Source organism: Ricinus communis, chromosome 6, assembly GCF_019578655.1.
Source record: "Ricinus communis isolate WT05 ecotype wild-type chromosome 6, ASM1957865v1, whole genome shotgun sequence".
NCBI lineage: Eukaryota > Viridiplantae > Streptophyta > Magnoliopsida > Malpighiales > Euphorbiaceae > Ricinus > Ricinus communis.
This window is the reverse complement of record NC_063261.1, coordinates 23,250,770-23,264,889: the sequence shown is the minus strand read 5'-3', so window position 1 is coordinate 23,264,889 and position 14,120 is coordinate 23,250,770. Positions and strand designations below refer to the sequence as shown.

The 14,120-nt window shown below is 30.0% G+C and overlaps 1 protein-coding gene across 1 annotated transcript; it reads left to right on the top strand.

Annotated features, from left to right (window-relative positions):
* The first annotated feature begins 5,966 nt into the window (after positions 1–5,966).
* LOC8258404 (telomere repeat-binding protein 3) lies at positions 5,967–11,107 on the top strand. Its single transcript, XM_048375672.1, has 10 exons — positions 5,967–6,253; positions 7,432–7,552; positions 7,647–8,478; positions 8,603–8,812; positions 8,902–8,964; positions 9,072–9,151; positions 9,439–9,680; positions 9,784–10,101; positions 10,180–10,243; positions 10,668–11,107. The coding sequence occupies exons 2-10, from the start codon at positions 7,472–7,474 to the stop codon at positions 10,854–10,856; spliced, it is 2,079 nt and encodes a 692-aa protein (XP_048231629.1). The 5' UTR covers positions 5,967–6,253; positions 7,432–7,471; the 3' UTR covers positions 10,857–11,107.
* The last annotated feature ends 3,013 nt before the right edge of the window (positions 11,108–14,120 follow it).

Below are 14,120 nucleotides of genomic sequence, written 5' to 3'. Positions count from 1 at the left end.
CTCGATTAATTTTATACGAACCAAATTTAAAAATTAAAAAGTTCAATTTCGCTCGACGCTTTTGCACCTTACTTGAAAGATATCATTAGTTAATAAAAAAAAATGATGAGAAAATGTCACTTATTATTTGATCCGCCACTCTATATATCATATATTATTTTATCAACAAAATAAAATGGACCATATCAATCTCCAAAAACTCTTAATCGTATTATCAAAATAAATAGCAATTTAAAAACACATCCTTAGTCAATTCTCAAAGATCAAATATTAAATTAAAGCTTTTTTGGTGTAAATTTTGACTCATGAATAGTAAGTACATTTGATATTTTAGAAAGTTCAAAATAAATATCATATGGAAGAATTTTCCAAATGTTTTCCATAACATTTTGGTCATATAAAAAGTCCTAAAACCATGGGTTATGAATAAACTAATAGCTTGGACCTTCGTTACGAAACGTGTAAAAATTAAACAGAGAACCCATTCAACAACCGGAAAGTACCCAAGAAACCACTAAAAAGGATATTCCAGCGACCCGGAGAGAGAGAGAGAGAGAGCTCTCTGTTTTTGACTGGAACCATAACTGACACGTGTAGTCAGCTACATCAGTTAAACCAGATAACTGACACTTGTCAATAGAACAAAAAAAAGAAACTAGTAAAAATAAGTCGTGTCGGACAACACTAAAATAGACACTTATTTTACGGGATAAACCAGTTATCCACTTTTGTCCACTCCTTCCGTTATTATCTAGGCATTTCTTTACACCACACGTATTTCCCTTTTGCAAATAAAAGAGACTCGTTGAAATAGCTAAACAATATTTAATAATACCAATAATTATTTCTTAAAATGAAAAAAATAAAAAATAAGTCATTATTAAAATAGCCAAAAAAATATTTAATTACCAATAACTATTCGTCTCCCATTTTAATAACTTAGTTCTTTTTCTGGCCATCTAATTCTTATATTATTTTATAAAAAATTAAAATTTAATATTTTTATATGAAAAAATATATAAATTAGTATATTTAATGTCTAATTCAAATAATAAGAATATATACGAGCGCTTATTTTCAAAAGTGGTAAATCTCATATTTAAATTATTTCTTTGTATTATATAAATTTTTATTTTTATAATAAATTTAAAAAGATAACTATCAGTTTTATAGTCACAGTATATTAGTTTTTTATTTTTTGTATTTTTTTGCAATAAAAAAAAATGATTGGTCCATATTTTTTTAACGGAAATTGAATGGGACCAAGACTGAGGATGTTAGCTCAATTGATAAAAGTGTTCTCCATCCTTATCAATCGGACTTCAATCTTTACTAAAAGTATTTTAGTTATTTATTTCAAATATATCGTATGATAATATAAAAATATAATTTCCATTGATTCTCAATTTAATCCAATTAAAAATACTTTTTCCATTTAAAAAATTTAATGGCTAAAAGATTATTTATTTTTAATAATATATACAAATGTATATAGTTAGAATGAACAAGAATTGATATTACAAAGGAGTATCGACAAAAGACAAACACATAATTCTGCATATGGATACGTTCATAATGCTACGATGGAAAAAATAGAGTAAACAGGAATCTTTAAAAAATAGTAATATTCCATCTGTAATAACAATAATTTTCCAAACTTATCAGGTTAATAGTAAAAAAGGAAAATGCTTTCTTTTAGTTTTTTGAATTTAAAATCTTAGTATTTTTCTATGAATTATAATATAACGTGGGAAACACTTAATTAAAATGAATTAATCAAAATAATATTAAATAAATATGAAAATAATAAAAATAGTAAAAGAGACGGCTGAGCATAAACTTTTCTTGTTGACGACGCCGTCTATCGCCATTTGCACAAAGCAAAGTGATACATTGCCACTTAGTTAATATATATAATAATCTTGTCATTTTACTATTTAAATACTGCATACTTATAAGATAACCTATTTTATTATTTACCTTCTACTTGTTGACATGATAAGTGTTTTAATTAAATAAAACTCTCTGGAAGTTTGTACGAGAAAGTTTAGATTGTTTTTTTTTTATTATTATTTAAATGCCATTAAATTCAACTATTTATTGATAAAAAATATATCACAATTATTGAAGGCTTTAGATAAAACACACTGGAATTTGAAGTCTAATTTAAATATTAATAGCGTTTGTTCTTTTTGAATGTGTACTAAATAAATTTCAATAAAGAAAGGACTATTTTTCGTTATTAGTGTAAAAAATTAAAATTAAAAATTTTCAAATGAGTAAATTATGTGTTTTCTATGACACTTTAGTTCCACATATATATCTAAGTGATTTTTTTATTGCATCTCAATTATATATGTACAAAGATGGGGCTGCTCACTTTCAGTACAAATCTCGCATACTTTATTAATATGGAATTCGAATAAGGTTGTAAAGAGCTGTAACTGCCCCTATAAACAAAACTTAATTTGTTGTAATTAATTAAATGAAAATGACAAAAACAAAGGACTAGTGCCTAATTCTATAAAGAAAATAAGATCATGTTAATAATTGAGAGTACAACGTGAGAATTTGCTCGAATTATTACTAGACTAAATTTATAAATATGTTCACAACTTACTTTAATTAACTAGAGTAATGCTAAAGGTAATATGAGATCAATAATTAAATCATTTACTAAAAGGGAAAATGGGATTAATATCTCATCGAAGTCCACTGATTAATCCCCTCAGACATTGCAACAATTTTTATTTAAGATTGTAATCCAAATGGGAAACCAATTAAATCATATGGGGAAGCCCAGTGTAATAATTAAAGAATAAAAAAATAGATTAAAAATCAGAAGATTTACACATTTTTATGAAGAGGACTTGAGTAAGTATACTTTAGTATCTAGAATTTATTCTGTTCCCTCTTAACATGTTTTTACTTTGGAAATGATGCGATCATTTAGATGCTTACGGGTCTCAACTTAAGATCTCTTTGTCAGCTGACGAACTGCGAAAAAGTTAAGAAAGAAAATACATTGAGCAACGGTTTCGTTATCAAATATTTCTTTTTCAGTAAAATTGGGAGGGGTTTTCCATTCTAGTATTTTATCCATCTGATTATTTTTTATTTTTTAATAATTTATTTAATTAACTTACAAATTTTAAAAATATCTTTTAGTGATAAGTTTTGAAATTTTATAATAAAATATTAATTCTACTTATTAAAATAAAAATTGATGAGTCAATAAAAAATAAAAATGTTATTTGTATTTAGATAAAAATTATATGAAAATATGCACATTATGATATTTTTAATGATTATATTATTAAATTTAAATAAATTATTATTATTGATTTATAATAATTATTATTTTAATAAATATAATTGACTTTCCACGTCATTTTCTTACCTTAAAATTTTAAAATTTATGATATATTTTATACATGCTAGTATTTTTAAAAACTCACAAGTCAACTAGCTTAACTAAAAGTGGATAGTCAATTTAATAAAAAATTAAAAACTGAAATTTTAATCAAATAGAAAGTAATTAGTTGAATAGGATAGTTTAGCCATTAATTTAGTTACAAAATATTCAATGAAATTAAAATAAATTAAAATTTTATAAGGTTAGTTAAACTATAATATTTTGGTTAAAATTTATAAAATTTATGTGTTTTGAGAAATAAAAGTTAATTTAAAAATTTATATAATAAAATTTATGTGGAATTGATTATAGCTAAATTAAATTATAATAAAATATTTAAATTTTTAAATAAATTTATATTAATAAATAAATATATTTAATAATATTAAAATATCTTCTTCAATTTTATTATTTTTATTTTATTTTATTTTATTTTTCATATTTTTTAGTAAATCATATGGGAAAGCCTAGTCTAGTAATTAAAGAATAAAAAATAAATTAAATCAGAACATTGTCAGGAGATTTACACATTTTTATGAAGAGGTCTTGAATAAGTATACTTTGGCATCTAAAATTTATTTTTAGGTTTTAACCAAAAAAAGCATAACCGAATTTCTAATTGATTTAATTACTGGTTTAGTATTTAAGAACCCACTGGACCTACCTTCCTTGCATAGTTTGATTTATTAAGATTTCTCCAATCTTCATGTCTGTTACACAGCAGATTAATGAACGGAGGCAGTAGAGAAAGTTTTAAATAAATCTATTATTTATAAATAAAATTAATAATATATTAATATGTGATACTAGTTATTAAGTTGAATATTTATATTGGTTGTTTTCTAATAAATAAATTTATCAATATAAATATTATATTTCATAAATAATATCACATGTCAATTTGTAATTAATTTTATCATGAAAAACATGATAGAATAAATATATTTAAAAATATCATATACCAAATAATGAGAGAATGTAGAGACCACCTAATTTTTATTGTGATTGGGTCCAACCAATACCAAAATGACTGAACTAGTCATTTGATTTGTTGGACTTACCATTATAAATTATTTATTTTTCCTATTTTGTAGTGATATGAGATTTCTAACACTAATCTTAAGTGCAATTGAGATTTGACTTTCAGCTCAATTGATACTTGAAATTGAAATTTTCGTGAATGAAAAAATGTAGAGCTTAATTAACAGATTTAGACTTATATCCAATCAATACTAAAATGACTATAACTAGCCATTTGATTAGTTGAATTTTTATCGTTATAAATTATTTATCATTTTAATTTTTAGTGATCTAACACATTTTGTATAATTTTATCTAATTAATTTAATATTTGATTGCATGTCATTTTACTTAAAATGATTACAAAGTTTTTTTCAGAAAGATAAATAAAATAATATGATTACAAAGTAAGAAAAAAAAAAAAGGATAATATAAACCTTATGTAATTTATTGAATAAAGAATTTGTTACAAAATAAATACATAAGAATTTTCACCATTAATGCATTTTATGTAGAATTTGTCTTCAATAATTAGAGGGGTCAGCTAATTATCTCTTTGTTGTTTTCCCCGTGAATTCAATGGTGATTTTGCTTCGTTGCTAAAGTTAGTAGGGTGAGAATTGGGTTTTAAGCCACTAATTTGTACTTCTATTCCTATAATTGCTCCGGTTATTAACATTATTCTCAAGTGTAATTTTGAGTTATTTTATCTCTCTCCCAATTATCAATATTACCAAGAAAAAGAAAAATAATTACTTCAAAATCTTAGAGCAAAATAATAGAAAAATAAAATTTTACTTTATGTATAAAAACTTATTTATTATTTTTGTAAATAAATATATTTATTAAATATTAAAAATAATATTAAATATATCTTTATTTATACATCAAATCGGATCAATTGGTTGATATATATGTATATATTTTATAGTTATTAAATAAGTTTTACTGTTTTACCAATTTCACTTTCCATTTGATACAAATATTTAACCACACACATAACTTGATGGTAAAAGCAATTTGATGATAGAAGATCTCAACACAGAATCATAGAGTTTAGAATAAGAATATTCCATGGATTCAATCAAAGAAGGTTACCCTCATCAGATCACAAACTTCACTTCATCAGGACCTCATATTTAGGCCCACAGCAATTAGACCAACAAAAGAGCAACACGTCGCCAAGTCGCAAAAACACAAAGAAGTTACCGCCTGCACCAAATCATACTCTCCCATTTTCATGTCTCATTTCTTTTCTCTCTCTTTCTTTTTTCTTTCCTTATCCCCAAAAATTTAGAAATCTGACATGGTTTAATACAATCACAAAGCCTGCCGCGTGTCAAAAACCCATCTTGCCTTGAACAATTCATTCACGTTGTGAGAGAGAGAGAGAAGAGAAGAGAGGTTTTAATGGTTTATGGTGGGTGACCGGCTATTGTCGGTACATTAATGGGATTTAACTGGCTAATCCGGTTTTGTGGTCAATATTTTATAGAAGGATATAAGGGAGGTTTAAGCCACTGTTTTCCGGTAGTTTTACTTTTTTTGTTCTAATTCTTATTCTTATAAAGGAGAAGAAAGAAAAAACAGAGAGAAAGAGAGGTTTTTGTGCATTTCTTTTACAGAAACTTTTATAGATCATATTCAAGACCAATAATGAGAATTGAATTTCAATTCTGTTGAATTGATTTCTCCGATCCTGATTCTGTTGAATTCTCAAGGAATTTGATCTTCATTTGTGAAGCAGAGTACTCGATATTTTCTTTACTGTACATAATAGCTTTGTAGATTTTTAACTGAAGAGAGGTTTTGTTTCAGGTGAGTCAAATTGAAATCCGTGGAATTTAATGTCCTTGAATTTTGCTTCTTCTTCTTCTTCTTCTTCCTATTGAATTGTGGTTAAAAGCAAAGTTGAGATCCATTTGGAATTGGGAATATAAGGAGTTGGAGTTTCGATTCAAGATCTGATCGTACAAGTTTTGTCTTGATTTGTGTTTTCTGGGAAATTGAATTTGAGAGGGAATTGGAACTTTTTATTAGAATTTATTAAATTTTGGGTTATGATTGTTGATTACTATTTTTCTTCAATATTGTACTGATTTTGGGGTTTAAGAGGTTTCAGGTGTGGGTTTCCATTTTTGGTTTTTTTAAAGAAGAAAATTGCAATTGGATTTGATGAATTACATATTGGGAGTTTAAGTTATTTGGATTTAGTTGAATTGTGTGGTTGGTGAGGATTTACGGAAGTTTTTTTCTAAATCAATTCTAACTTTGTGATTATGTTAAAGCAAAAAACAATTTCTGGATTTGGAATTTGCGCCTTGAATTGTGATTCCTGAAACACAACAATCGCAATTTGATGTGAATTTTTTTTTTTGGTGTTTAACTTGGATCATTTATGTTAGATTGATAGTTACCTTGTGTTTGATTTCTGTTTGAGAATTTTGAGATCTCTAAGTTGATCTGATGATCCCAGCAGGTCTTTTACTTTTTTTTTTTTTTAAAGTTGATTTCTTGTTGTCAGGATTTCTATTCTAATTGGGTTGAGATGAAAGTTTAGATGTTTTTCATTCCTTAGGATATTTTGGAATAGAAACATGCGTCCTTTGATCCATTTGCTTGATTATTAGGACCTATGGTATTCTACTCAGGTTGCCGTCTGGTTTTTTCTAGAATATTTTTACTTCACTTTTTCCGCCTCTGATGAAGCAATAATACATGGATCTTCGTTTCTAATGGTGGCTGGTGGGTCACTATGATAATCATTCGATTAAAGTGCCAAACCTTTTATTGGGCATGAGTTTAATGAGTTGGCCATGTCTTTTGATCCCTTCTCTTGCAAAGTTTTTCATTGTATATGTGAATTTACCAAATTGCATTAATGCATTTTTTGCTTCAGGAAGATTCTAGTAAATAATTCCTTCTCAATTCCCGTGGAATGATTAAATTGCATCTATATACTGATTTAGTTATTTCTCGTCTGAATTTGATGACAGTGGAGAAATGCAGGCAGCATAATTGTCATGTTTGTAAGATATGGTGGTGAAGAAGAGGCAAGAATATGGTTTCAATACTTTCCATGTCCCTTTCGTTCCTAGGGCTCCTAGATCAGCCAGGGTAAGTATCTAATGCAATTTCAGGTGTTCCAGCTTTACAACCTCCATTCTTTCTAAGCATTTTTTCTAACTTTGTTTGTCTTGGTTGATTCCAGCGGAGGGCTCTGCATAAAAAGAAAGTTGAAGTATGTGCATTTGAATTACTTGCTTCTTTAGCAGGCAAATTATTGCAGGAGAGTGAAAGTTCTTCTGCTTCTAGCTTTGCATCTGGAACAAATGATCAGCCTGCAATTGGTGATGTTGTTTTCAGACAGGACCAAGGTGCTGATAAACTGCCAAAAACTGAGTGCATTGATCAGGGAAGCTGTGAAGAAAGCGTTTTTCCTGACTTCACATCAGCTAACAGCGATCAAAAGTGTCTTCTGAAGGAGTCCCCACATACTGAGAGTGATTCCATTGTGGAGCGCTCTTCAGTAATCACAATTTCTGGTTCTTCAGAGAAAGCTAGTAATGATGCTAAGTCTGTGATTAGCAACAGCAAGACTTCATGTAATAATTTCCCTTGTAAAGTAGAGGGAGGCTCTCCTGTTTCTGGGGGGGATTGTTGTGTAGAAAATGGATTCAGCAGACAGCGAGATGTTCAAAGTCTGGAGACTGGAGGTTTGATTATGGATAACAAGCCCTGTTCAAAGGATTCTATGGAATTGTGTATGAAAATTCCTGCATTGGCCAATATAGATAATAATGTCAAAATGCCATCATGCAGGAATCCTGTTCCTAATGCTTCTATTTTAAAGCTTAGGAATAATATTAAATTAGGTATTAGAGATGATGATGAAAAATTTTCTAGGTGTACTAAATCTGGCACCAAGCCAAGGGCATTTAGGCATCCGTCCCGAATTGGAGACCGGAGAATAAGGAAATTATTGACATCTAAGTATTGGAAAGTTGCTCCAAAATTGAAAGATTGTGAACTTTCTAACGGTGGTAAGCAGCTGTTAAATAGTTCATTTTATTATGCCTTAGATTACTTTGACAGTATGTATATTTGTGTTTGTGTTCCTACAGAGGTAAATGCAATTATTCTGATATTTTGTGCTATCATTTTTAGATGGGGGTATGAAGCCTCTTTACCGCAAGAGGAAAATATGTTACAGTCGCGGAGCATATCAACATGACTTCTTTTATAAGAGGCGGAAACTTTCTGACCATAGCTTAGTTGTAACTTCTGATGGAGGGTTCAGTAGTGAGAGTGTTTGCAACTCACCTGAAAAAGGAGTGCATATGAACAAGAATGGCTTAGCTGCAATGTTTCATGGAGGTCTTTTTCTACCTTACTACTTGATTGCCTCTGTATTTTCTTGATGTTCAAGTCATTGATTGCTAAATGGTTAAATTTTTTATTCTCAGAAAATGGGATGTCATCTTCAACTATTGGTCATCAAGCTTCTTTCAATTCCGTGGATTCTCATGGTACTAGAGCTAGACAACTAGCACCGAGTTCGATGGATAATTGTTGATGTAATCTAATTGTGCTGTGTCATCCAGATATTCTTATAAGATTCATTTCTTTTGTACAGTGAAGTTTAGCATCAAGTCCTTCAGGATACCAGAGCTTTTTATTGAGGTCCCTGAAACCACGACTGTTGGTTCTCTGAAGGTATAGATATGGATTCTTTTCTTTATTCTGTTAAATTTAGGTTACCCCATCCTAGATAGCAATTTTCCTCTCTGAAGGGCTGGGTCCTTGGTTTTTCATGCTTGTTGGTTTCTTTACTATTTTTCTATTGATAGATTTCATGTGCATGTGTTTCTTATGTGCTAAGCACATTCAGTAAATAGGTCATTAATTGCCATTGCAATTCTAATGTTGGTTTTCTTTGGAAATTGTTGCAAAGGCTTACTGATTGCTGAATTTCTGATTCTTCGTTACTTGACTTTCTATAGAGAACTGTCATGGAGACTATGACAGCTATACTTGGAGGCGGTTTACGTGTTGGAGTGGTTTTTCATGGGAAGAAGGTTAGGGATGACAATAGAACTTTGTTACAGACTGGTATAACTTCAAAAGAGAATCTTGATTCGTTGGGTTTCACATTGGAACCTAGTCCCGGGCAAGCTCTTTTAGCTGTGTGCACCGAGGATCCTCCAGTTCCATTATCATGTGATATTTCTCAACTTGTGTCAAGGTAGTTCTTTTTCCAATTTATGGTTTCCAAAAGTTGGAATGTTTCTTGGGGCATTTTTGTGAACTTAATGTTGTGAAGCTGATGTATTTTTCTTTATTCCCAGGTCCCCAGCTGCTCCTGTTTTAGATTCAGATAATTCAGATGCCTTACCTGACCCTCCTCCATTGACTAATTCAAGGGATAACATTGATAATAATCATGAACTAGCTTCCTCCTATACTGACAAGTTAACTGACCAAACATTGTCAGATTCTAGAGCTCTGGTTGCAGTTCCACCAGTGAGTGTTGATGCACTTGCTATGGTTCCCATTAACCAGAAAACTAAACGATCTGAACTTGTACAGCGTCGAACCAGGAGGCCATTCTCCGTTTCAGAAGTAGAAGCACTAGTGCAGGCAGTTGAGGAACTTGGAACTGGAAGGTATAGTTTTATTTATGGCCCAACTTTTTGAGTTGTTTCCGTGAAGACAGAAGCCTTGAGAATGTTCTCATTTTGCAGGTGGCGGGATGTGAAGTTGCGTTCCTTTGAGAATGCAGACCATCGAACTTATGTGGATTTGAAGGTAATTTTATATCATTTTCATGGGAAACTACGTAGCATTTGTGAATGCAGGCGAATTTTTTTTAAATCTCTATGGAGTTTTGGGTTTTGATTGGGAATCAAGAAGGTTATGTCTGGAGGCAACTTGTTTGGCTCAACTTGTTGCCCATTGATAGCATATACATTTAACATAGCTACAGTATGTGAATGCTTTAGCCATTGTATATTTTGGCTGGATGAACTCCAGCTACAGGCTCACTAGGAATGTTGTGTTTTTGAGTGAAACAGCTTTTGTCACTTCAATTAGGGGCTAAGAATAACACACTTCTAGAGTGCTTTGCTTCAGTGTTCAAAGTGTATGAATAGCCACGCCATACTGTTGTTTGTTTTCTGTTTTTTTTTTTTCTTTGGAATTGTTCTGTCACTTATAGCATCAACTTGTGCAGGATAAATGGAAGACATTAGTTCACACGGCCAAGATTGCCCCACAGCAAAGAAGGGGCGAGCCGGTGCCGCAAGAGCTCTTGGACAGGGTTCTGGCTGCTCATGCATACTGGTCTCAACATCAAGCTAAGCAACATAGCAAGAATCAGGCTACTGTTTTAAAGATCACAGAGGAAGGTATTATGATGTAAAAAGGAAAGGAAAATGTCGACAGGAGCAAGGAACAAGAACTTGTACAAAAATGATTCAAATTTTATGTAATATTTCTCACACTCACACGATTCATTGCCAACCTTCCCAATGTGGAGGGATTGGCATCTGTAAATGATTCCATCCAATAAAGAACACTAACAGAAATTTACAGTGTTTTTTCAATTCATTTATTATTTGGTGTAATACATGTTGAACTGTAGAAGAATCCAATGAAATGTAGTTTTTATTATTCTTTTTTCGCGTTCACTTTTCATTGTTCTTGTTTTTATTGGCCACTTATTCTGATGCAAGTATCTGTCATTTTCGCTATTTTGAATCGAATGTCAGCTTTTCTTGTTAATGTAGTTCTCTCTCTCTAAATAATAGAACTTACTAGCTAAGTGATTTAGTAGGGTCAATATATTTATGATGCCTCATCTATTAGGAGGGGCTTTATTGATATTTTTATTTTGTTTGTGAGATTTTGAGTTTTATTTTATTATCTTTTGATATAGTAATCTACAGCTATTTGTGTAAATAACTGTTATACAGTTCATAGTTTATTAAAATTGTTTATTAATTTTAAATATATAGTTTTTTTATTAATCTTAAAAAATATGGTTTTTTTGATTGATTTTTTTATCAATCTTAAAAAATAAATGTGACAAGAGAGATGACTTGTTTAATAAAGGAGGCCATGGATAGATAGTTAAGCTTGGAAGCAAAGGTTGGTCAAAAATCAATCAATTTAGGCAGTGAGAGAGAGAGCATTTATGAGAAACTACAACTAGTAGTATTCTAAACTTTGCTCCCTTCCCTGCACTTGACCACCATGTGATTATGAGTCTTTTCTAATATTGCAACAAAGACTTTATTTGCTTTCAAAGATGGCTAAACTTGGTAGCTTTCTTGTAATTCAAGTCTCCCACTATTCTCATTACAGCAGCAACCAATCTGGATCATGTCACGTGCCTTCTACATGTTCATATCTATTCTAACAGACCTGTCTGTCAAGTTTTGTATTCTTTCTCTTTTTCACTTTTGCTTTTCTTTTCTAAAGAAAAATTTCACTTTGTTGTATTTTCCAAAATAAATTATTACAAATAGGTCCAAAATTGAGGGTTAGGAGGGGTGTGGAATCTGGATCTAACCAGGTGCATACGATCGGTGGGTCTATTCTAGGCATGTGGTAAGGTGTGGATGAGATATAATTATATGATATAAAGTCATGATTAAAGGAATAATATGAATTTTTGTTTTGTTTTTCTTTTTTTTTATCGGTTGGAGGGCTAAAAAGTTATCATTATTAAGAAACCAAAAAATTTCATGTTCTCTCATCTGAAGGTGAAAGAAAATAACTTCTAATGATGGGATTGTTACCCTCTTTTTGGTTTTCTGCAGTAAAGTTTGGAGTATAATGCTGATTCGGATTTGAGATATATACTTTTACCTTATTTATGGGTATAAATGAAACATTGCAAGATTGTATTAGGCTAGTACTTGTATGTATTTTGATAAGTCACATAAAACTTAATATGGCACAACAACTAGATTATGACCTTTCTGTCGTAACTAAGGAGAGCATTTATTGGACCAAAAGCCCATGGGCCGAACTCCACTAGCCATGGGACTCCGGTTCAGAAACAGATTAATGGAAAGAGTTGGTACGCACCCACCCACCACCTAATCATAACAGCAAAGCCTTGGATTACATGAGAAGTTGGCCACTTTCGGTTTACCCATTTTTCATCTCTGGATTAGGTGATGGCGAATGGTGATACTTTGACAAGTTAACTTTTACAAATCAAAATTTTAGCAAAAAAGAAAAAGAAAAAACATTTATTTTGAGCTATAGTTCAGTGCATCAATTTGAATTCTGATACTCACTACTAAAGGGATTTCAATTTACTACTAAATTAAAATACTAGATAGTTTATCATTATAATTGCTGATAAAGATTATAAGTTCTTCTAACTCTCGATAATTCGATAATTTATTAATTATTGTATTACTAAAGTAGAATTCTCAGTAATTTTAAATCTATGATTGCTCGATTATATAATTATCAAAATTTTAATGTCGTTTTCTTATGCTATCTTCAGTTATTGACCTTTTCTTTTGGACAAAATATCATGACATGATGATTTTGCAGGATGGACATAGCAGCTACTTGATTCTTACTCATGCTACAAATCATGATGAATAATTTGTTCTTTTTTCTAATGGGAGCAGAAAAGGAAAAGGAATTTTTGTCTATAATATAAATACTTAATTAAATTATATAATATTACCATTAAAAAGTTACGTAATTGATATTTTTCACCTGAAAGAGTTGCTATATGCAAATAGTAATTAAAGGATGTATGGTTCAGATCCATTTCAAAATAATAATAAAAAAGATTACATAATATTTCATAATTCAATTTGAGTGGCAGGTGAAGTTAGAAACAGAAAGATTTAGGAAAAGAAAGAAAGAAAGAAAGAAGAACAAAAAAAAAACAGAATATTCTAAGGTAGAAACAAGAGGGTTGGGTCCAAAATGATCCCGATTTGATTGAGTGGGCCTCATATATGCTTAAGAACAGAAATGGGTCTGAAGCTTGACCATACATTTTAAAGGACCCATCATTTTCTTCATCAGTTCATTGTACCTGCCTAATTTCAATTATCTCATGGTGTAATTGGTCAATTGGATAATCGTGGTGTCACATTTAGACTAAATAACTATGACCTTCTTTTCTATAGTTTGAATATTGTATATTTCTTCAAAGGTAAATAGTTAGACCTTGAATTCTTTTTTATCACATGTTATAAAGGAATAGCCAATATTTGGGACTTATGTACTTTTATTTATTTTGGATTGAGTCCTTAATCTTTAATTTGTTGACATTGTGTCCTCAAATTTTTATTTTCGTGAAATTTAAGTTTTTTCTTGACGGAAGATATAAATAGTATTGACTCGGTATTCTTATATGTTAAATTTTAAATAATAACGTAAATAGAATTAATATCACCAGAATAAAAAATAAAATAATTAGAGAAAATATAAAAGTACAGAAATTTAGTGTATAAAACTTAAATATTGCTCCTTTCATAAGAAGAAAAATTGCTTATATGCACATTAACAAGAGTGTAATGTACGCTCTTCACTGCCTTTTAAATTTTTTTATAGAAATAAAAATAACTCAATATCACAGAAATAGAGGGCCAATTTTGGGGTATTCCTATTATAAAACACAGGTATATTACGCCATTATTAATAG